The sequence below is a fragment of the Oxyura jamaicensis genome, chromosome 6 (assembly GCF_011077185.1).
Source record: "Oxyura jamaicensis isolate SHBP4307 breed ruddy duck chromosome 6, BPBGC_Ojam_1.0, whole genome shotgun sequence".
In the NCBI taxonomy this organism is placed as follows: Eukaryota; Metazoa; Chordata; class Aves; order Anseriformes; family Anatidae; genus Oxyura; species Oxyura jamaicensis.
The window spans coordinates 13,969,244-13,993,045 of record NC_048898.1 but is presented as its reverse complement, the minus strand read 5'-3'; the positions used below and the strand labels follow the sequence as shown (position 1 = coordinate 13,993,045).

Here is a 23,802-nt window from a genome sequence, read left to right as displayed (position 1 = left end):
TTATGGTTCAGAAGACGTACGCAAGGATGGCTTGTCAGCATGCTTGCATAAGGAAATAAGGCCAATCATGAAAAAAAAAAAAAAAAAGAAATGTCAAACATCTTCAGTGTCTTGCATGATGTGCACTTGGAAATAATTACAGACAGGCCTGTGATGGAAATGCTGTCAGTATAAGTGGGGCAAAAAGACAGGCTTCAAGGGATGACTTGGCTTTGAATTGCCTGACTTAGCATTCACTATTCTTGAAAAACTTGTATCTGTGTGTCTGTGAACATACTTTGGATAACTATTTTGAGCAGCCGATCATAAATGAAGCGTGATGTAACATCACTTGAAAGGGGATGAAACTTAAGAAGTGGAAAATTCTGCATCCTTTTGGTATTTGTCCAGGTTACTCAAGGCTTTTTATTTGGGCATCTGAGTATGTTTGCATTTTTATTGGTGTTACTTTTTGCTCCACAAGTGCTCTGACTATATGTGTTTAGCTTTGGGCTGAAATTAAATAAAATTAAGATAATGCATCAGCATTTATCATTTCTTATGATAAGTACACTGTTATATTCTTTAGGTTCATTTAATCATATTACCCCTTCCACAGACCTTTTCATTTGTGCACAGGTATCACACTCTGTACCTTAAGACTGCAACAGCCTAGGGGATGTGATATGCTGGTGAGCTGACAACTGCTTAGACACGCACTTCTAAACTTCCTTTCAAGCTGTGAGCATCTAAAAAATAATAATTATTCTTTTTTATGAGGTTAGTATTAGAGAAGTTCTGTTTTAGTTTCTCAAGCAAATTCAACATGAAGCTGAGTGGTGCCACCATTAGGATACAGAGAGGATGAATATCAGATGATTTATTCTGTCTGTTATGCTAGGAACATGGTGTATTGCTATTGTGATGTCATAAACTGATGTCTTAGTCCATCCCGCAATAATTATGCAGCCTTTTACTTTTCTTACAAATAGCACCTCTGTCCTATTGAATTCCACTTGAACTGGAAGAATTTGTTTTCCACAACGTTTCTCATTTTCTGCTTCCCCCTTCCTTTTCTTGGAGGTGGTGGGAGGGAGCAGATTGGTGTGGTTGTAAGCACTGGGCCACGTCCCACCACAGTGAGCTTTGGCTCCAAACAGGAAAGCATTCACGTTTGTCCTCATGAAAATATGAGGCGAAGGAATGCCATTTCTTTCAGATGATCAGGAAAAACTTCAGTCATCAATTTCTCTGTTTGACTACTTTGGATGGAAAAGGAAACTACTTCTTCTCTGGTAACTAGCCTGTGCAGAGACACATGGATGTCTGGGATGGTATTTTGTTGTTGTTGTTGTTGAAGCAAAATTGTGTTAGAGCCCAAGACTGTAGGTTTGGAGGCTGGTGCTAACTGTCATGCCTCATGTACCACTATTACTACATGTGATTTTTTTTTTTTCTCTAAGTGTTTTTAAGGTGCTTTTTAATTTTTTGACTGAACACAGTAGAAAGTAAAGTGCATCACTATGTATTGGCCTACTGCAGAAATTCTCTAAGAACTGTAGACTTCCCCAGTGTGCTGTCATGCTACTGCTGAAGAAGGGTAAAATATCACGGGAACACAGAATGGCTGAGGTCGGAAGGGACCTCTGAAGTTCTAGTCCAACCCCCCTCCCGAGCAGGATCACCTAGAGCGTATTGTGCAGGATGGAAACCAGGCATGTTCTGATTATCTCCAGAGAAGGAGACTCCACAGCCTCTCTGGGAAACCTGTTTCAGTGCTCTGTCAACCTCACAGTAAAGAAATGGCCTCTCATTCAGCTGGAACCTCCTGTGCTTCAGTTTGTGCCTGTTTTCTCTCATCCTGTCGCGGGGCAAAACTGAAAAGCGACCGGCTCCATCTTCTTGACACCCTCCCCTCAGATATTTATATATATTAATGTCTCCCCTCAGTCTTCTCTTTTCCAGGTTAAACAGGCCCAGTTTTCTTCCTGTCCTCATACAACAGGTGCTCCAGTCCTCTAATGATCTTCATAGCCGTCCTCTGGACTTGCTCTAGTAGTTCCATGTCTCTCTTGAACTGGGGAGCTTAGAACTGGACACAGTACCGCAGGTATGGCCTCACCATGGCTGAGTAGAGAGGCAGGATCACCCCCTTTGGTCTGCTGGCAACGCTCTTCCCAGTGCAGCCCAGGATACCATTGGCCTTCTTGGCCACAAGGGCCCATTACTGACTCATGGTCAACCTGCTGTCTACCAGGACTCCCAAGTCCGTCTCTGCAGAGCTACTCTCCAGCAGGTCTCCAGTACTGGTGCTTGGGGTTATTCCTCCTGAGGTGCAGGACCCTGCACTTCTCCTTGTTGAATTTCATGAGCTTCCTCTTGGCCTACCCCTCCAGCCTGTTGAGGTCCCTCTGAATGGCAGCACAGCCCTCTGGGGTATCAGACACTCCTCCAAGCTTTGTGTCCTCAGCAAACTTGCTGAGAGTACACTCCATTGCCCCTGTCCAGGTCACTGATGAGATGAACACTGGATCCAGTACGGACCCCTGGGGTACACCGCTAGGTACAGGCCTCCAACTAGGCCCTGCACCACAAAGCACAGCCCTCTGAGCTCTGCTGCCCAGCTACGTATCCATCCACCTCACTGTCCACTCATCTAGGCTGCACTTCCTGATCTTGTCATAATGCGTCAAATACGTACCTCCACACACAGTTTGAAAAGCTATGTGTGCATGTATGTATTATTTTAAGTGATACCTGATTTCAATAAGGTATTTCCATTAAAGTACTCATGAAATCCAATCTGAAGAGAAAGAGAGGTACTTGAAACCGTAGGTGACTGCTGTCATTCGCTTAAAGCGAGCCACTGAGCAGCGTGTCCCACAGCATGCTTGTTTGCATTCATTTGGCAGGTACCATGGTAGTGTAGTGGCTGCAGGGGACTCAGCCAAGACCAAGGCCTGTATTTACCTAGGCACTGTACATTTTGTGCCTCCCAAGGTGAGGAGAGTGTGTGAGCAGTAGAATACTTGCAAAAAATAATTTATCATTTAATTGCAGTAGTAGAAGTTGGGCCTCTGGCACTTGGTGTCCTGGGGATCCAGTGCCTGCTTCTCCTTCCAGGCAGCATGGTGCTGCTCAGGGCTGTCTGCCTGCTGGTGGGCCCAGGTCATTGGTCACAGGTATTGCTGGTTGCTGGAAAGTGTAAGCTGAGAATGAGATGGAAAAAGCCTGTGTCAGTCTGCTGGCTTCAAATCTGACTAAAAGTTGCTCCTGCAATACAGTGCAATCATTCTCCAATTACAGGGAGATGAGAGTTTCTAAGATTTTTTAAATAATATCTCCTTGAAAAGCAAACTGAATTTTGATTGATATGACACTGTAGAACTACAACAGAAACTGTACTTGTTAGAAAAGAATGACCACTAAATCAGCTTATTTAGTACATATTTATTTAGGCTAGCATTATATTTTTTTCAAAGACGAGTGTCTTTTCCATGTTGCTGAAATTTATACTAATGCATGTTCATTTGCTTTCATGTTGTTAAATAATTTCCTTCTACTGAAAACATAAAATGAAGCAGCATTGTTCACGTGCTGTGTAGAACTGTAGCAACGTGCAGTTTGGTATCTCCTGTGTTTCCGATGCAATAAATACATTTAAAAAAACTAAGATAGGAGGCAGAAATTTCCTTTGATTTCCACAGACACAGCATGGCATTGTTATAACCGAGTTTTAATAGGGAGTTTAAAAACATGCTTGTATTTGCCAAGTATTTAATGCAACAACTAGTGCAGTCTGTATTATTTCTAGGACAATCAGAAGGTGTAGTAACACTTCTTAATTCAAAATTTCTATATATAATATATATAGAAATTAAATCTTAGTGTATAAAACAGCAGTAGATTGTTTTAGAAGCATATAACAGTTCAGGTGTTTGGCTCAGGCTGTATGTTTTTCTGCAACTCTAGTTACAAACATCAACACTTTACTAAAATAACAATTTACAGTTTTGAATTCTCTTGTGCTTCAATGCCACAATCATGCACATCAACTGGATGTATGTGACTAATCTGTTTGAATCAGTTGTGAATGACTCTAATAAGCAGAAGTTTAGAGCATAGATGGCTTTATTGTGGCTTTGTAGTCCTAAAATCTTTAATGATTTCACTTAAAAAAAATTCATTGGCTGCCTGAGCCCATTTACGGTGTTTCAGTTTGGCTGTCTCTGGTTGTTCAGAGAAAACTTGCCAAAAGGAAATGCAATCCTCAGAAATTTAAGTTGTCTGAACATGGATGCTGCCCCCCATAGAAAACTATCTTGCTTTTGAAATGAGAAGTTCATGCTCTCCTCCAGCTTTAATGGAAGTAAGATTAATATTTCTCTACATTTCAGATTTGAAAATGCTTTATAGGCGTGTGTCTGTGCTGAAACCATAGGTTAGTTCAATTTCTTTCAAATATTTTTAAAACTTGGGAAGCACCTGTAGGTGGGAAAAGTTAGACTGACCTGTTACCTTTTTAGTGAGAATTTGTTAGAAAACCAGAATTTTCAGGTGATGCACATTGTTTGGGGATTTTTCTTTACTTTTGAAATGTAGCTAACATTTTATGCTCATGCTCCACTCTAGGAAAATGTTAAATTTGTATCTTTATCATAATATATTTCAGCAAATTCTTGAATGTGATGCAAATTCAGTATTGTTCTTCTGTCTATACAAATACATTAGTTGCACAAAGTTCTTCATAGCTACTAATTCCCAGTTTTTGTAAGTGTATTAGGCTTTTAATAGTTTGCTTATATGCTAGCATCAATTGATGATACTGTTGAAGACCGTGCCCTCTTTATCAATACCTTATTTTATTTTAAGATGCATCTTCTGTTTCTATTTTAAATCATATCTTTGCTTGTGAAGTTGAATTTCTTTAGTGCTTTTAACTAGAAGTAATCATCTGGGGATTCCATCTGTACTTCTAAAGGGTCAGCGGTGAAAGAAAAATACCGAAATAGGGTAGAGAAAATGGTTTTGTCTTGATTTTTTTTTAATGCATTTTCTGCACTGATTAGTGGTGATTTGCTGTCAAGATCTTAGACCTCTGCAAGCACATGCTGTGGCAGGAGATGAGTGCACCTTACCTGTATTACAATTATTTTTTTTTTACTATTATTTTTTAAAGGCTCTCAATGGCTGATTAATAGATTTTTATGCTTGAAGTAAAGCTGCACAAATAAAGAATGTTATTCTGAAACCATTACATCCATACATAGAATTAAGCTATATTAGTGTGGGTAAGCATTTAAATCCACTGATAATTTCTGGATCCAAACCAACAGGTTGTGAAACAGCTAGAAGAGCAAGGGAGCCTTGCTAGGCTGAACTGCTTTGGCAGTGGAGGCTTCAATCATGGAGAGAAGAAAAAGAGAGATGTAGATTCTGTCAGTGTGTACTTCACAAGGCCTTATCCCACTTGCAGTGAGGTGGTGAGAACCTGATGGTCCTGCTGCTATAACAAGTGCTGTCATTTGTCACTGTCTTGACACACACATTTCTGCATGAGGGACACAAAGAGAAAGAAGGCATTAGCATCTTTCCTGCAGGAAGGGCATTGTTGTTTTTCGTACATTGGGAAGCATAAATCTTAGTTTTGCCATTGAACAAAACTATTCCTGTTAATTCAGCAGGCATCATTTAAATGAGAGATCTGAGAAATGAGCTTTGGATGCAATACACTGCAAAACAGCAACACTGCTGAAACTTCAGGAAATATTCTTTGTTGTTAATATTTAGTTTCCTCCTGTGTGAAACGTAGAGCCTATGGAAGTCAAATGGAACCGACTGTAGGGGTTGCTACTTCTCTTCCCTTGTGTGTGTGTGGCTTATCACAACTGCTTACTGCTATTTTGTGATCTTCATTACTGTAATGATGTGACCTTATCTATCCATGTATTGTTATTTTATTTTAAAAACAATGGGAAAAAAAGTTTCAAGTAAACTAAATATACTTCAAGGTTTAGGGAAATTTTCTAACGTGTGACACAAGGTGTTAGACTGGCAGCAGTGAGGAGAACTAAGGTAAAAGAGGAACTGAACTTAAACAGTTTTGGTTCCCTGGGCTTGCTTTGATTCTGTTAACTGGTAGGGCTTTGTGTGAGATACTGAATTTAAAGCTTAGTGTTTTAAAATAAAGTATCTGTAAGTGAGGATAAAGGGACACAAAGATGTCCCCTGTCTGTAGGACAAGAACATGTATTTGGTAAGGTCAAAAAGAGATGGGTATGTTAACAACATTATAGGCAGTTAACAACACATGATCTTGGGTTACCCCTGTTCTTGTGGTGTTTGGTAAAATTATGGTGACCTTAAATTCTACTGAGCATCAGCTAAGCTGCGGTAACTGTTTGCATGCTTTTAAGTTTATCCTAGCTGTGAAGATACAAAACCAATCTACAACTTCAGTTTCTTTCCTTTTCCTTGGTTTAAGTGTTTTAAACTGTCAAATGTCTTAAGTCATTCCAACTGCAAAAAGAACGCACAAATTCAGTTATTAATGCTCAGTTGATGATAGGTGAGTTTTTAAGTTGCCATAAATTTATCTTGTCCCTACTAAGGTGTTGCATGTACCAGGGGAATTAAGAGATTGAATCCCTTTAAATAACACTGAAAGTATTATTCCCCAAAAGTTGCAGTAATATCTGCACAGGCATACTCCTGCTGAAGCAGTGCCATTCCATGCCTCCTTTCCAGAAATCATGATTTTAAGGCTCCTCACAGAGTGTGTGGGGGAGGAATGGAGAAAAGAAAAGGCAAAAAAAAAAAAAAAAAAAAAAAAGTTATAAACACCATTAAAATTAACCGAGGTTGAAGATAGTAGGGCAACTTGCCACCTCTTCTCCTACTTCCCACCAGCCCCATACCTTGTCACTAATATTATTGTGCTTCCCTGATTTTGACTTATAGTGCATGCTCTGGTGAGTGACCAAGGTTTAAGCATTCATTCAACGTTAGCATGTATAAGAGATGTAGGATACTTTCATTAATTGGATTAGGGTTATATGTGTTTCATTTAAAAGCTGCAGTGATCACTAATGGAATGACCTTGAAGTCATTATCTGTTAAGAAGCAGGAAAAAAGATTGTTCTTCATGTCCAGTTGTATTTGTCATTACTTCTGAATATATTTTTCAGATAAAATATAGTTCCAGCTCTCTAACTACCTTTTTTTTTTTTTTTTTTTTTTTTTTTAAAGCTAAGGTTGGCTGACCTAAGTTCTTTGAGCTATCATTTTATTTTGTTTTACTGACTCTAAAAGGTGCATTTTTTGTACAGTAAGCTTTCAGCTCTATTTGTAAGCTGGGATTTTAAACCAAGTGCTCTGGATACTATTTCCCTTTTTCCCTTTTTCTTTTGGGTCTTTTTTGATTTTTGTTTCATAGCTTTTCAAAAAGCAGTGTCTCCAGGATCTTGATATGTTCCAGATGTCCTGTAACATTCTAATGTTATTTAGAGATCAGCCAATGGTATTACAAATATATGCTGTGCTGTACCCACCAACTGGTTCAGAGCACTGTACCTTTGTCTAAAGGTACTTTGTACTTTATCTAAACAAGTATATAGCAAATGAGTATTGTTACTAGAAGATCTCAAAGATTTTTCAGTCTTGTTCCTGTACCTCCACAGCAGTTCTGGAACATTCTCTTCTGGTTGGATTGGGTTAGAGCACCATTGGCTTTAATTTTATGACCAATCCAACGTGGATCAGTCCAACATGATCCAACATGGCTGGATTCAATCTTCTTGGGTTGGGAAGAAGCAGAGAATGCAAGCAAAAAGGGGACTGTAATGTTGTTTTGGGAGATAGAGAGCAAGGTTGTTGCGTTAACAGTGAAGAGGCCAAATCGCCTTCCCCTCAGTAAATCTCCCTGATTCTTCTTGTTAGTAATGTTAAAAGAGCTGAGAACTGAAATGTAGTATTGCTTCTGGGTAGGCCGTAGCTCTCCTGGTCAGAGCTTTTTTTTGTCTTGTAATGTGTTCGGTACTAGTAAAAATACAGGAGTTATAAAACAAAACCAACAAAATACCACTAACTATGCTGATAGGATTTCATTAAGTTTATAGAAAATCCAGGATAGTGTCACTTGGGTGAGCCTCACATTTTTCTTAAGGTTATAGTTGTTTTCAGTTCTTATTTAATATTTAAATTTCTCCTTTGTCACTCTACCAACTGGGCATTAATTGCTGTTATTCATTGAAGAGGGGAGATGGATGAAATATTTCAGGTGACTCATCTGGTCTAATCTGTAAAGGTTTCTGTGAGGAGAGAAGGGCTTTTGATTTATAAGGGAAGGTTGTCTGTTATCAAGATATGTTGGAATTTATTATCAAGAATCTGTTTTTAATTTTAGAGATTGTTTACTTAAACTACTGTATGTCAGAGCTCAGGACAAATTTCTACTTAGCATTTAATTTTAGATACTTGCCATAGTGGACAGTAAAAAATGGGTCCCCAGAATTCGTGGCATCATTATGAATCTTACCTTCTGGCAGTCGCTGCCCGCAGTTTGTCTTTGAAATCTCCTTGGCGCTTGTTAACCCTGCTCTGACATGTAAGAGCTCCCATTTATTTATTGGACTTTGCCCATTTATGAACAAGTACAGGAATTATTAATGGTTTAGTATCTATTAATGCATTACTTGGGTGGAATTCAAATTCCAGTATTTATGGTAAACTCCTTTCTAATGAAATGAGCATAGAAATAGGAATGGTGATTCTTAAAGTTGTCAAGTGTCTTTTGCTATCAGAACAATTGTCTGTAAAATAGATTTTACAACTTTTTGTTTGTAACCATAAATAAGAAATAAGCACTTTATGTATGAAGGAAAATGATTAGGAATATTTGTATAGAAGATAAAAAAAAAAAAAAAAAAAAAACCTGATTCATGTATTGGATACGCTGTCATGGACTCTGCTTTTCTGCAGAAAGCTGATACTGTACTCCATCCAACAGCAAGTTCCCATCAAATGATTGAGCTCATGTGGTATGGCAGGGCAGGTAGCACGTGCACGTTCTGTGTCAGATATGAATATCCAAAAGCTGAAACTAAGACAAGGACATGCAATTCTGACATGGTTTGGTTTTCACTTTACAGGCCTGATTTCTGTTCTTGGCCTGGTACAGCATGGTAGGAGTTTACAGTCTCTTGCATTGTGAAATAAAACCTGTCCTTTTCCTTTCTCCTGGGGGGGAAGCACATGAAGCTTTCATTTTCATCAGTAGTATCTTTTCCTTTTTAAATTATAGTATAGAACATACTGGCAATAATGCGTTCAAACCAAGGGTCCATACAGTCCATTAATCTGTCTCCGACTATGGTCAGTAGTGGAAGAGTACAAACCCAGGGAAACCTGTAATGAAGCTTACTATATTTCGAGTGATCCACAGAGACTGAGAGAGAGGGAGAAGCATTAGGGAGAAGCCTTTGAAAGACGTTCTATTTATACAAGTACTGTACAAAAAATTAAGCCATAAGCAATTGTGGGACATATAATAGAGGATAAGCCAGGAGAGGACAGAGATAGCTGTGTGAATCAGCATGGATGAATGTGGTAGAATTTATAAATCAAGAGGTGATGCAAAAAAAAAAGGAACAATTGTATGTAACGTAAATAGTGCTACAGCTTTTGTTCATTTGGCTGAGCTTTTCATGCTGTATGGAACATGTAAAAGAAGCTCTTTAAAGGTAATGGCATTTCTGTATTTTTATAACTTTCTTTTTAGTAGTGCTTTATTCAATGAAATGTTAATCTTGAAAATATTCATCATCAATGCTAAGTATGAACAATAGTAATCAAATTCCATGGCTCTTCATATAAAAGCAGAGCCCATCCATCACAAAGCATGCCCTATGGCTATATATCAATTTTAAGCACTAAAGTTACACAGTATTATCTTAGCATTAGGTTAACTGTCAAATAAAAATAAAAATTAATAAGCTGGAAAAAAGAAAGAAGAGGAGACATTCCTCATTTAAAATCCTTAACTGATCTGGCATAATTGAAATGTCTTTTAGTAGAAATGTTAGCTTTAATTCAGATAAGATTCAGCTCTCAATACCATTTTTATGGTAGCCCAATAATTCCTGGGGTACAAAACTATCAGGTATAAATGCTGATGAAGTCCAGCCTTCCTCCTCCAATCTCATTGACAAGAAGCATGTGTTTGGAATTAAAGAAGATCCAAGCAAGTTTTCAACCTTGAGGTCTCTGTCTCTTCACTCAGACAGGTTAGTGGTTTAAAAATTCCACACAGATAGCAGTCTTCAGACTTCTAGTGCCATTTCTTTTCTGGTCCCTGAGACCAGACTTTTTTTTAAAGACAAAAAACACTGTGGAAAAGAGGAAAAGAGCTGCTGAACACAATTTTGGGTTTACAGTTTAATCACTGTTAAAGCTACTGTGATAGATTTTGTCTGGTTGAATCTGTGTCTAGGACTAGATGATACCAGATAAAGTTCTGTGGAAGGATCAGAGCAACAGAATATTATGGCTATGCTCTCATTTATTTGGTTTTAGTGGAATGTGATATAAGAAATACTGTTTTGATGTCTTTCCTTAAGAAATTAAGGATATCAGAGGAAAAAAATCATGCAAATTCTGTCCAATGTCTTTGTTTATTCCATTTGAAATACTGAAAATATACATATTTTCATCTGATTTGTGATTTGATCAAGAATTCAACTACTTGCTAGTGCAAGAAAATATTTTTAATCAGTCAAGCCTTTAATTTTTCAAGCCTTGTAGGGAGGCAGCCTGTTTGTCAATGCTGACTGTGTGTTTTTCTAAATTGCTTGGTTTTGTTGTCAGAATTATTTTGTATATAATTCCAATGTATTTGTATAGCACTTAAGTCAATGTGTAGCATTTTTCCCGTTTTTATATTTATTTATTTTAAAGTTTCTGATTAGTTGCTTGTCATTATGAGATTTTTAGTGATAATATTGTAGTTTTCACAAAGCTTGCAAGTGCATTTTAAATTTTCAATGTCAGGGTAGAAAGTGCTAGGTAAACAAATTAAAGAAAGCTCCTTCCCTTGATTCCCTCTAATCTTAAAACACACACACATCTGTTGATGCTTCTATTTTTGCAATTTTAAGATATAAAATAACTTACTATAGACAGATTCTTTTAAATTTGTGATCTTATTTCTGCCTTACATAAACAGGTTTTAACACTGCAAATATGTTTAAAAATATAACAAGAAAATTTTTCCTCTTGTTCCTAAAATGAACAGATTGGTGTGATGAATACATGGTATTAGTTTCATTAATTCCACTATTTCTTTGTCTGCTTTTTTATGGAGAACAAGAGAAACTTGGGTCTCTTTCCAATGAGTGGATGAAAAATAGGAATTTACAGAAATTAAAATGGCCTCTTCCTCTTTCTAATTTAAAATTAAAAAGTAAACATTTTTCTTAATGCGCTGTGAACAGCAAGCAAATATTTCTGTTCTGGTTTCAAACAAAGAATGAGCACCAAAAATATTTTGTCTGATGATCACTGGGGTACAGCTAGGGATGAGTGATGTTATATCATGTTGCATTTAGAAACAATCAGCTGAAGTAGTAGCTGGTAGTTCAGAAAGATCCATTAAAAAAAAATGCATATCATTGCTAAATAAGTTACTTAACCTTGCACTATAGATGCTAAGATTTTTTTTTTCTTTTAAGTGTGATGACAAAAGACCCAAAACACTTCTAATGGAAATATCTAACGCATTACTGTCATAAATGTTCTCTCAATGTGTCTATATATAAAAAGAACAATGGGCTGCAATGTACTGCATATTCTGATAAAATTCATTTAACAGCTGAATAAGCGATCTTAAAAACACCTGTTTCAGGCCTCTACTTTATATAATATAATTAAGCATTTTGTTCACTTGTTGACTGTCCTCAAACTTGGCTGTTGTCCTGCTGATTATATTTTCTGTATGAATGTTTTGCATTGGCACAGGTCTTTAATAAGAAGTTACTAACTCCCCCTCTCCCAAGTATTAATAGTATAGTAGGCATAATTTGACATGATCAAAAATTGGCAAATTACCATAAAGCAAAAGATTGAAATAAATGGCTAATTTTCACTGTTCTGAAAGGTTGGAGGTAGCATAATTCAGTGTTCTGTAGCCCTGTACCAGTGAGGGTAAGTAATAGGATAATTTTGTTGTGGTGATATTTTTCAGGTTAGTTATAAGACTCTTTCTCAGGTATAATTTGGATAGATGTGTAAGCAACATGACAGCATATAAAATCATTGTTGGTGAAAATAATGCACATTAGTTTGAAAACATAATGGTACTGTTCACACTTCTGACAATTCTAATATAACTGTCCAGCTATGGAGGTTGACCCAAGTTTTGTTTCATCTGAAAAACAAGAATTTGGAGAAGGAAAGAAGGAATAAAAAAGGCTATTAAAACGTCACAGTGGAGTTGGCCTTACCTCCAAAGATATATTGAATCCTAGATTTATAAATGTATGCAATTATTGCAATTACACTTTGGCTTTGACTATGACAGATTCTAAAACTTTCCCAAAGTAATTCCGATGTAAAACACAGTATGTCTTTTTTGGCTTGATTTTTTTTTAAAGGAAAAAAGGCACCTCCCACTCCCCTCACCCCCCAAAAGCAAAAGGAGAAAAACAAGAAAAACACCCAACAACTAAAAACCACAGTACTGAAGAGATCTCCAAACACACCTGTGTTGAACGCCTTGCTTGTTATTCCCAGTCTGCAGTTGGGTATCGTCATTCTCTAGAAATTCAATCTTGATACGCTGTCTTTTGCATTGAAGAACCCATAACTGAAGTTTTATACTCTTTATACACGTTTGCTAACTGGCGCTCTTTTGTGATATCTTAATAGAGTTGAAATAAATTGATATAGGCCATACTATCTACCATTTTAAACTTTTCTTGCAATTCTTTTACAAACCCTTTCAAGTTTATCAACCTTCTCTAATTGGGGATGCTACGGTGGAAAATTATGCTCACATCTTGCGCTTGTTCCAGATATAAAAATAGTTTCCATATTCATTCTTAATATTCCTGTAAATACCCATTCAGTCATCCGGTAATCCCTTCTGACCAGTGTTGTGTTGTGTAACTCAGGAAGAGCTGATTAGCCATCATTGCACTGAGGTCTTTTCAGAGGCTTGGAAGGACTCCACATGGCAGTGTGTCCAGTTGTGTGTTCTGTGCTTCTGCAAGAATAACTTTATGTTTAGCCATGTTATAAAGTACAACCTCTGCTTTTTGAAAGAGATATTACAGAACAGGAAAGAGTTCACACAACAGTGATAATAAATGGCACAAGATGTGGAAAAACTCATGAATGGAACAAGGAACGATTACGATAGCTTTATGTTAGAATAAGCACAAAAAAAAGATGATGAAAATAATTCAGTTGTCTAGAACAGGTATGTACAGAACTTTGCCTTTATAATAGCAGTTAAAAAGTGTGTGTGTGTGGTTACATTTGCAGTGGGTAAATTGATTATACTTTCATTTGAAAGGTGACTAGATTATGCAGCCTGGTATGGGGTGTCATTGGTGTCAAGAAACAGAAAAAAAAAAAAAAACAAACCTCAGTATTGGCAAAATTATACAAACAAAAAAGAAATCATTTGTCTGACAGAAGGGTGTTTGGAAATGGTGAAGAAACTTGTTTCAGAGTTAGAACCAAATTCAAGCTGAAATGAAAACCTAACTTCTGCCTAGTCTATTTTGAAGCATTTCCTTAGTGTTGCTCAAAACAGCATGGGGAACAATGACCTGTGAGTGACAATCCTAGTGCAGTTTTGACCCATTAATATTAAGCCAACCTAACCTCATAATGGAATATAAGCATTTAGTATATTTAGAATAATCATTCCTGTGATGAAGCCTGAGTTAATTTTAGATACAGAGAATACTGAGTCTTCTGAATGGAAGGAATGGATTGTGAAAGTGTTTGGAGCCTTCTGAGCCACGCTGCTTCACAATGGCAGTGATTTTTGGCAGTTTCAAAGTAGGTGGTATGGCACATTTTCTCTTCAGGAAATATTTAAAGACAGGTTTACTCTTTTTGGGTAAAATAAGAAACATTTCTGAGTAATGATATAAAGGAAATGGCTAGCTAATTCTCATCTCTCTATATATATCAGAGTACCTCCAAATATGACAAGAATAAAATTTGTAGAACAAATGAACAAACAAACAATGTAATAGCAATTTTAGTCATGTCCTGAATATATCCTATTTATATATATTATTTAACATGAATTCTACTTGCAGTGGTGTTGTACCTGTGAGGCAGTTTCATAAAGGCACTATGTTTTTTATATAACACTTTGTCCCTTTAGAAATTATCATGACGCATGTCAGGAGCTTTCACACTGAAAAAAATATGTCACATTAGCTTCCAAGTTTCTGATTGTCTAAATAACACAGTAACTCAACATACAGCTGTCTGGCATTTTGACAGTACAATAACCCATAATTCTTTCTGCCACTCAACACTTCAAGGTTAGCATTTTGTAGTTTGCTCTCAAGGAGTATTCATTTAAATTTTCAAGAGGCAAAGAGTTGAATGCTGTCTTATACTGCTCTTTTGATTTATTTTTTATTTACTTTTCTATTTTTTTTTTTTTTAATCTGTATGCGTCTGTATATATGTGTGTGTGTGTATTTTTTAACCTGTCTCTATCCAGGAGGTTGGATGTTCATCTAAATCTTGCATTTTCAGAATATTGAAGACAGTGAGTATATCAGAACATCCTATAGTAGGAGTTTATCATGCAATATTGGAAGCATCACATCTTCTAGTATATTGCAAGGGACCACAGAGTGGCTTAGTTACCAGTAATCTCTGCACAGGAAAATGTGGAGTGAATCAGTGGTTTTGGGGAAGTCTGCTTCCAGTTCTAAACTTAAATCATGAGATTTTGGTGCAAATGGCAATTGGGAAATTTATAATGAAATACTTGGGCAAAGTTCTGTTTGTGTACCTAATGTAGCTTCATCTTGCAGGAATTGATTTGTAGACTGAGTGAATGCTTAACATTTGGCAAATCCTTCAGTCCTATATACTGTCAGATACAGAGACTGACTTCACCTGAGTTTATTTACAGGAATTTTTCAAACTCCTCAGGGACAAAATAAACCATTTTTCTTATAAGAGGGAATTTCTGATGAGAAAGTGGGGATTAGTAAGTAAAGAGAGGTCCACAGTGGAAATAATGCTAATATTGTAGATTTTGGTACAAGTAACATATTTTAAATTTTTGGTGCTAGTTATTCCTTAAATAAATGTTCTGGACTGCATTGATGCATATCAGTATGCATGTCCAAAGACTTTCTGCCATCTCAGACTGAATTTCTTGGCCAAGAAAACATAGAAAGATGAGATTTTTTATTTTTTATTAAAGAATCCAACTCAGGCAAGTTGATAGAATTGTCCCATTGAAACGCAACCTGTGCCTCTGTTTTCCCCCACCTTATATGTACAGATTCATGGCTCAGTAAAGACATTCAGTGAAGCTCTGTGTTATTTTTGCAAAGATCAACATATTAAAACTTGACCTAAACATATCAGAACCTCAGAAACAACAGTGCTCTAGGCACTGATTTTATCGCTATTTTAAACTTAGGCTTGCAAGCCACAGCATATGTATTTATGGTCACAATGATTACTGTATTGGAAAATATTTAGGTTTTGTTATTAGAAAAGAATTAGGTTTTGTATATTGCAAGCGAATGTGATTGAAAAAAATACAAATATACCGTGGTTTAGAATACATGAAAAACATTAATTTTGTTATTAGAAAAGAATGCATATATTTCCATGCATAGTCTCCAAAAACAATTCTCTGGGTATAAAGAATTGTTTATAGCTTTTTTTTTTTTTTTTTAAATAATAATTAAGAAAATATATTTTTTCAAAAAGAAAAACTCTGCATGTATTACTAGCATGTTTGTGCATATACAGAGTATAAATGTCACACAAGGATACATTAAGTGTTTTTTTTTTTTTTCTTTACTGCAATTGCTTTTCATGTGGTCCTGAAAGGAATATAATCCGATCTCTTAAGTCTTGGGAAAACAGGGTAATGTTTGATTGCTTTAAAGGAGCAATTTGACCAGTTTTGACCAAAAGGATTGTCAGTAGCATATCTGAATAAACCAAGGTGAAATTAAGAACTGTTTAAAATGCACTGTTGAGAAACAGTCAACCTCTATATTACTGCCGAGTTCCTCCTGAACACACTTAAACTTTTACGTGATTGCTCCTTTCTTCCTTTCTGTTGTTTTTTCCTTCCATTTCTTGAGAGGAGCTGCAGACTGGAAAAGAGAAGACAAACATCAAAAAGTTTTAACTCTGTAACTTAATAAATAAATAAATTATTACCTAGTGGTACAAATAACAGAGATTGAATACCATTACAAAATGTACCTGAATAGCTGTACTGGTTGTACAGGATGAAAGCAGCTGGGGGATTGTCACACAACTCTTGCTGAAGTGCTCTCGAGGCATCAGGCTGTGGCTGGCGCCTTCTTCAAGGGGAAAGGCCCAGCGGCGAGTGTGAAACACAGCTTAATGGGACTTTGTGGTGGTCCCTTTCCTTGTACGCCTTTGCTTTATCTCTTGCTGTCTCTCTCACTGTTATTTTTCCCTGTTATTCTCAGAAGCTTTGATTGCTTATTTGCTCTTTCTGTTGTTGCTCTCTTGGACAGGCTTCCCTCCCTGCATCTCTTCTTTATCTTCTGGGGAACATCCTTTCTGCTTCAGGGTTTTCTGTCCTTTGAGCAAGATTTGTGCATGACAGTGAAGATGCCGGACCTCAGGATGATCTAAGTGATTGGGACATGCATGTATATGTAATTGCATGGCAGGATGATAAGCTGGATATCGGGCATTTGTCAAGGGGGTGTGGAAGTACTGCCTTGCAGATAAAGGGTGTGCTTCTTATCAGCACTGCGGTAGAAAGAATGTAGATCCTGACTTGAGAGAGAGCCCTGCTGAGGCAGGTACAGTTGGTCACTGAGCTGTGTCTGAGATAAATGGACAGAGGGGGTCATAGCCATTCACTGAAATCCAAAAGGTACTGCTGTGAGGGTGTCACAAAAGGTATCATAGGTCTATTTAGAGGCCTCTTGATTTTTTTGGTTTCTTATGAGACTGGTTGGAAATCTCCTGTATGCGGAAGATGTCACATGTTGGGTTTGGTTTGGTTTTGGCCAGCAATTTTTGCTTTACTCTGTGGTGTTTTGCATAACCTACTCCTTATTTTTTTCACCATCTCATAGAGAACACTTTGCCATCTGTATGACCTCCTTAAAACTGTGCATAAGATAAAGGAAATTTGTTCATATAAATAGTATTGGAATGGGCAGAAGAGCAGGTACACATTTTGTGTGCTGCTGGAACTGTGGTTTGCAAATCTAGAGGAATACTTTTGTTTAAAAATTTTGTTTGGGTGAGTAATTGCATGTTCCAAAGGGTTCAGCTGCTACATTTATTCAGCTCACCTGGCAAAAACTCCTACCCCATCAATATGTCATCACCATTTTGATTTCCAATACCTTTCAGATGTTTAAAAAACCTTTGCCTACTATTCTCATACTAAGCCTATATGTTACTTAACTCTGTGAACCTGTCACATCATGTCTTGGAAAATTGATTATGAAAGCATTGACTTAGTGTTCTGTGATGCACTTGGCTACCAAAAATAGGCTTTAAGAAATAGATGCCAAAAGGAAAACAAAAATTAAAATGGAAAACATTGTAGAGTGTGGATTTTTTAAACATATATAATTATATGTTTCTTGGATGCCGTTTGATTGATTAAAAATAAAAATAAGATGGGAACAAAGCAAACCTTTAAGTGTGTGCCTGCAGTTGCTTTTCTCCAAGTAATTGAATACAGGATTTCTTCTCTAACCCTGTTCCAGCAAGAATATGCACTGCTTAGGTATTCATTTCAGTGGCATTGACAATACTGACAATATAATTGACCTAAAAAGTTCTGGATTTCCTGTTAATGCACTTTAGAAATGTACATCAACTACAAAAAAATCATTTCTATCTACATTTCACTTGATTTCCATTTTCAAGAAAGGAGGCTTCATCATTATTATTCTATTTGAATAGCACTGATATCTTGAGAGATGGAAGGAGACTTCTATTGTATGCAGGAGTACTTTATTTCGATATTTTCTTTGTCTGATTATACATGATAAACACACATTAGTGACATTCCGTGCATGTTTTGAAGATAAATGGGATATCTCTTTAAACCATTCCTGACACTTCCTAACCTGTGGGCTTAATGGCATATTCTTTCTTTGATTCAATAATTTGTCTGTCAAAAAAGCTGTGCTGACATTCTCGTTGTTGTGGGACTGAAATGGAAAGAAATCTCTTATCTTTAAGATAATTTTTGAAAAATCGAGGCGAACATTTTAGGATAAAAATGTTTTAAAAATGATTTCAGTTGGAAAAAAAAAAGATGTAAGTGTTGACATTATACCAACTGCTAGATGGCAAGTGATAAAAGGAAGAATGTTATCTAAAACTGTAAGTCCTCTTGAATTAATTAGAGAATGTGTGAAATCTTAGAAATGAAGACAGTTTCTACTACTATGCCTTGCATAAGTATTAGTCCTGTCAAATGACTGGTAACTTTTAAAATAATGGACTATAGATGTAGCTTGGAGAATCTGTTTTACTGAACCTATGTCTGTTCTGTGTAGGACATATTAATACATACCTTCACACGTGAACATGTGTATGTGTATTGTCTGTGTATGTATTAATACCCGTGTGAATATACTAGTATGCTGTAGACTTGGGACCATATTACTTGTAGGACTGATGTAGAGAGGATTAATTCAGACGGGATATGCACAACCCTTTTGTGTTTGTTTGTTTTCTAAGCACTCTCCCTTCTAGGATGCCTGCCTGTGTAATGTGGAAAATGACCCAAGCTCAGCATGAAACAAAAATAGTCTCTCCTTAACCCTCAGCTCTCTGATTTCAATCTAATCAAATAAAAAGGAACAATAGCAGAGGGAAAAGGGCCAAGCAGTTCCATATGATCGTGGAAGCTGCCTTCATCTTTTGAGAGTTTTCATTTTCATCAGTCAGCTGAGCAGGTTGGTTTGGGTTTCCATTTTTTTACAGACGTGACAGACCTTGTGATTATAATAGTTTTAAACTGAAAATATTATGCTTTTGTGGGAGGTAGTTTAGACAACAGGGTACCCAAGAGTACTAAGTAATGCTCGGATTTTCCTATCTTGGTTCTTTTCGAGGTCTATTTTTGGCAATGGGCACTCCTCAGTGCTTTTTCCAGAGCTCAGGATTCCTCAAAGCTCCTGTTAAATGTGCTGCCGGCTGGATGGCTGACTAACAAGGATTGATCTTGCACAGGGTGTCTGCCTTAATTTGTCTTTCCTGATGATTAGTCTTGTCCCGTTTACATTATAATTGTGAAAGGCTGACCTGCTGACTGTAGCCTATATGTTACAGTTTGAGGGTGAAGTTCACTGTGCTTGCGAGGGCTGGAGAGCTACAATGTGTTTTGAGATGCTTGTCACTGTGGTAGAGCATCAAAGAACCAGGTGGTTTAAATATATCAGCCAACCAGCAGACCTGCTGGCACAATATGTGGAATTGATAGGGAAGGAGCAAGAGTGATACCGACCTGTTGTGAATTAGGGAGGGAATAACAGAATTTCCTGGAGTCCTCCTTTTCAAGATTCATGACAGGTAGGGTAGTCAGACTCTTATCTAGCTGTGCTCAAAGGCAAAGAGGCAGTATAGTTTCAGCAGCAGACATAAACCAGACAAAAACTCTCCCTCAAATAATTTTCTCAAAAAAAAACCACATCAAAAATAAAAAAAGAGTAATTAGAAAACGTAATTAAAAAGATGCAAGAGCAATGTTTGCTTATAGAAAACCAGGGCATTAGAGATCAGAACACTGTACTGAACTTTAGAGTTCGCAATTTGTCTACCCTGTAGCTGCCACCATTGTAAATTCTAGTTAGAGTGCTTTCTAGATCACCTCTGACAGCTATTGTGAGAGCTCTTGGTCAGTCTCAGCAGAAAGGTATTCTTGCTCATTATGCTTTCACAGGTGAACAGCTGTTCTCAAGATGGGGATAGCTCTTGGGGCCTAATCAAATAATTCACAATATTGCTGTATTTAGAAATCATTAAATTTGTATTGCCAGCCTGACAGGCTTCTAAAGTTTATGAAAATGGCTTTCAACTCTCTAGTAACATTGGTCCTGACTGTGAAGTTACGTGGTGTACTAACATTTGTAATTAGTCCCTTTGTTGTACTACGTGATATATTACATTTAAAATAGAAGGGTGTATTTACGATAGTTATTTGCAGATAACTTACCTAGAAAGGGCAAAGGTGGTTTTTCCAAGTAGCAGCAGAGAATTTAAAATGTGTGGTCATGTTATGAGATTTCATTGGCAAATTCTGAAATTATTTGCAGATTTTTGAGAAAGCACAGTGGCGTATTTACATGTGCTGTGACTTTTCCTTCACAGTTCTTTTTCATCCAAATCGAATGGGCATCTGAGATATGAGGACTTTGCAAAAGTGTGTTAGATATGTGATACTTGGGAAAAAGGTGGTAGCTTTCTTGACAGCGATGAAAATTGAAAAATCCAATTCAGAGTGCTATCACCATCAATAAGCAAATGTTTACCTTTCCAAGGTCTGACATCACAAATATTAATCCTTAAACATTTACTTCCGAGTTAAGCAGTAAAATTTACTGGTAAATTGATATTGAATTTTTATAATAATAGTAACCGAGGTTAGTATCAATGTAAATGTTATTGTAAGCTCATCTATTTTTAATCTTTTTCAGTCTGAACCAGAACTGGTGTTTAGTTCCATCAATATGAAATAGTAGCAGTTTGTATATTGAAACGTTCCGGAATGAGACAAAAGCTGTTGATCTGACTCCATATTAAACCTTGGGCTATTATTGCAGCCGTGTTAACAGATTCCATTGATGTGAAATGGCCTGCATAGGGCTGACTGATCTGTCTTTGCACTAACCAACTGATGAAGTATTCAAATAAAATGATCACTCATAGATCCCTCAAAGAAGGAGTGGAGGAAAGAAGAGGGAGGGGGAGCTTTGCACAATAAACAAAGCAAAAGCACTCAATCCTTTTCAAAGACTTATAAATATTTAATAATCATCTGTCTACGGACAATCTAGAAAAAGAAATCTTTAAATAGACTGTTCTAAAGGCCAAAACCTGAATTTTAATTGAGGTAGTTCGAAGTATACATTAGTCAGTCTGGCTTTTCCTTGGCTGTAAAGGCAATTTCTTCCCGGGGTAGGGCGTGAATCTTTCAAAATGTAGCCATGATAACTGTGGGCAGATTTGTTGTTAAATTGCATCTGTGTTGTGGCAAAATAATGCTGCATGCGAGTATTTTTTTGCTACTGTAAAAATAGTTTTAGGCTGGTCACTTTTGTTTTGACTAGAGGCAAATCTCAGCTGCTGTAATCGCATACAGAAAATTATATATGTATATATGTGTATAACCTGTGAAATGGTGTGCTTTTAACAACATTAACAAGTTTTTAAGAACTGCCTTTATTCTCCCCATCCTTTCTCCTAGGTCATAGTACTGAAGCCACCTGATTCAAGTGTCCCCTTGGATGAACCTCTCGTATCTCACACTAGCCAATTTCGACAGTCTAAGTGCTCAAATTGAGCCATTTTGTTCTCTGTAAAATAAACCCAGGTCCATTATGCGTGATTTTTCATTCACACACCCCTCCCCTTCTCTTCATTTTCTCCCTCCTCTCCCTACTACAGCTCTGTGAATGTAGAGTGGCAACATTGTGAGGACCAGTGTTTTCACTCCAGGCATGTCAACTTCAATCTGCTGCGATTTGGTGTGAAATCTGTGCCATGGTGTGGGGCAGAAAGGTCAACCCCCCCATAATTGATGTTGCTTATTCATCTGCTTCCCGTGTATTTTTCTCTCCACACACTGGCCTTTGTTTGGATAAATTGTTTGAAGATTTACTGTAGTTCTTAAAGCCTGAGAAGCGGCTCCTGCTGTACAACTTCAATGTCCCCGCTAGGCAGGAGGCTCAGCTAGGATGACACATAATGGCATTTAGACAGAAAGATCTTTTCTCCCGAGACAAAACGTAGAGGACATCTTCTAGCGTAACAATTAAGGCAATTTTCAGAGTAATTTACTATGGAATTGCTTTGTACAGTCCCCTTGTACACTAATATTTAATATGTTAATTGCTATGAAAAGCTGAAATATTATTTTGAAGGATTTATAAACTTCAGCAAGTCGACATATACATGGAGAGGGTGAGAAGGCAGGGGCAGAGAGAAGAAAAACTTTGAAAAAAATGTGATGATTTAAATTCCTCATAGGTACTTTTCAGATTATTAAGGAAAATCCTCAATTATCATAAAGAATCTGAATGCAGTAATTTATTGTATTTTGGGTCATCAACCTTTGTTCTGCTTATGTTGGCAAATGGCTTCATTTGAGGAAGGAAAAAAAAAGTGCTGTTTAGATACTTGTGGGGGGGCTTACTGGCGGTTTGAAAATCAGTTTTAGTAAATAGAATAATATCAAAATTCCTTGCAATTTCAGATTTCCAGAGAGCATACGTGTGAGTACTTTTGCCCTGTGGTAATAAATGCAAGGACATACACCTACAAACTTTAAAGAAAGTCTGTGTCCTTGTGGCTGTAGTCCTGAAAAGGGTGCATAATTTACAGAAAGAAATCCTCAAAAATAGGAGAAACGTTTGCTTCTTTAGTAAAGTAAAGAAGGAAAAAGCTTTATCACCTAGTAATCCTGCCTGTAGATTGAATAAAATAGTTTGAAATCATTGTTTTGATTCCCATTGACTGAAGGCTAGAGTAGCTTTATTGGTTAAGCTGTTAAATCTACTGTGGTTTAAACACCTTTTTTCCTGATGCACCCTTGTTTCAATTGACCTTGAAATGCATTATCTCATCCTTTTTTTATTTTTCAGAAGAAAACATCTATTGCATCAGATCATTTGAAGCTGTCTTAAAACACTGTATAAATATGCTTTACTACTATTCTAATCTTTTTGAGGATAATATGAAAGTATAATCCAGGAGTGTTTCTTTTGCGATCTACTAGATGGTGCCGACTCCGCTTGGTGATTCACTAAGGACATTCTGTCTGCAAGTAGTAAGCAGAGTGTAAGATGTGGGAGGCACCCTGAATACTCTTTGATTTAGTTGTAGAATACAAATAAACTGCATCTGGAAGAACACCCGACACTTTCTTACCTAACATGGCAATGGTAAGGTGTTAGAATTCTAATAAATAAATAAATAAATAAAAATCATTACCTTGTTCAAGAATAATGGATTAAAGAAAATCCTTTTAAAATTGAAAGCAATTGACAGCAAAATTCAAATAACGAAGGTTTTATAGAATGCCCATTACTTAGGATCTAGAGCAGGTTTGTGGTAGTGCATGCGCCTTAAAAGCAAATCTCATGTGCAGTCGTACTTGTTTCATCCTCGGTGTAACTCCATTCATGGACTGAAAATCTTACTAGCTTCTATTTCAAGCTCAAATAATGTTACCACGATATTTTTATATGAATAACTTGCTTTTGCAATATCTTCTTGTTATATGTCTGTCATAATGAGTTTGTGTGAAAAGTGTGTGCAAAAATTCTTGCTATATAATCTGTGCATATCTTAATATCAGCTGTGGCATTT

General features: G+C 36.8%; 1 protein-coding gene across 9 annotated transcripts in view; it reads left to right on the top strand.

Annotated features, from left to right (window-relative positions):
- The window catches only part of LRMDA (leucine rich melanocyte differentiation associated), a 694,799-nt gene that overhangs the window by 345,422 nt on the left and 325,575 nt on the right, over window positions 1–23,802 (top strand). Inside the window, exon 4 of one of the 9 annotated variants that reach the window (XM_035329289.1) lies at window positions 16,749–16,865. The exons of the other annotated variants lie outside the window; for them this stretch is intronic. Coding sequence (XP_035185180.1) covers window positions 16,749–16,865 — 117 coding nt within the window. The remainder of the gene's footprint in view (window positions 1–16,748; window positions 16,866–23,802) is intronic. 9 annotated transcript variants of the gene reach the window in all.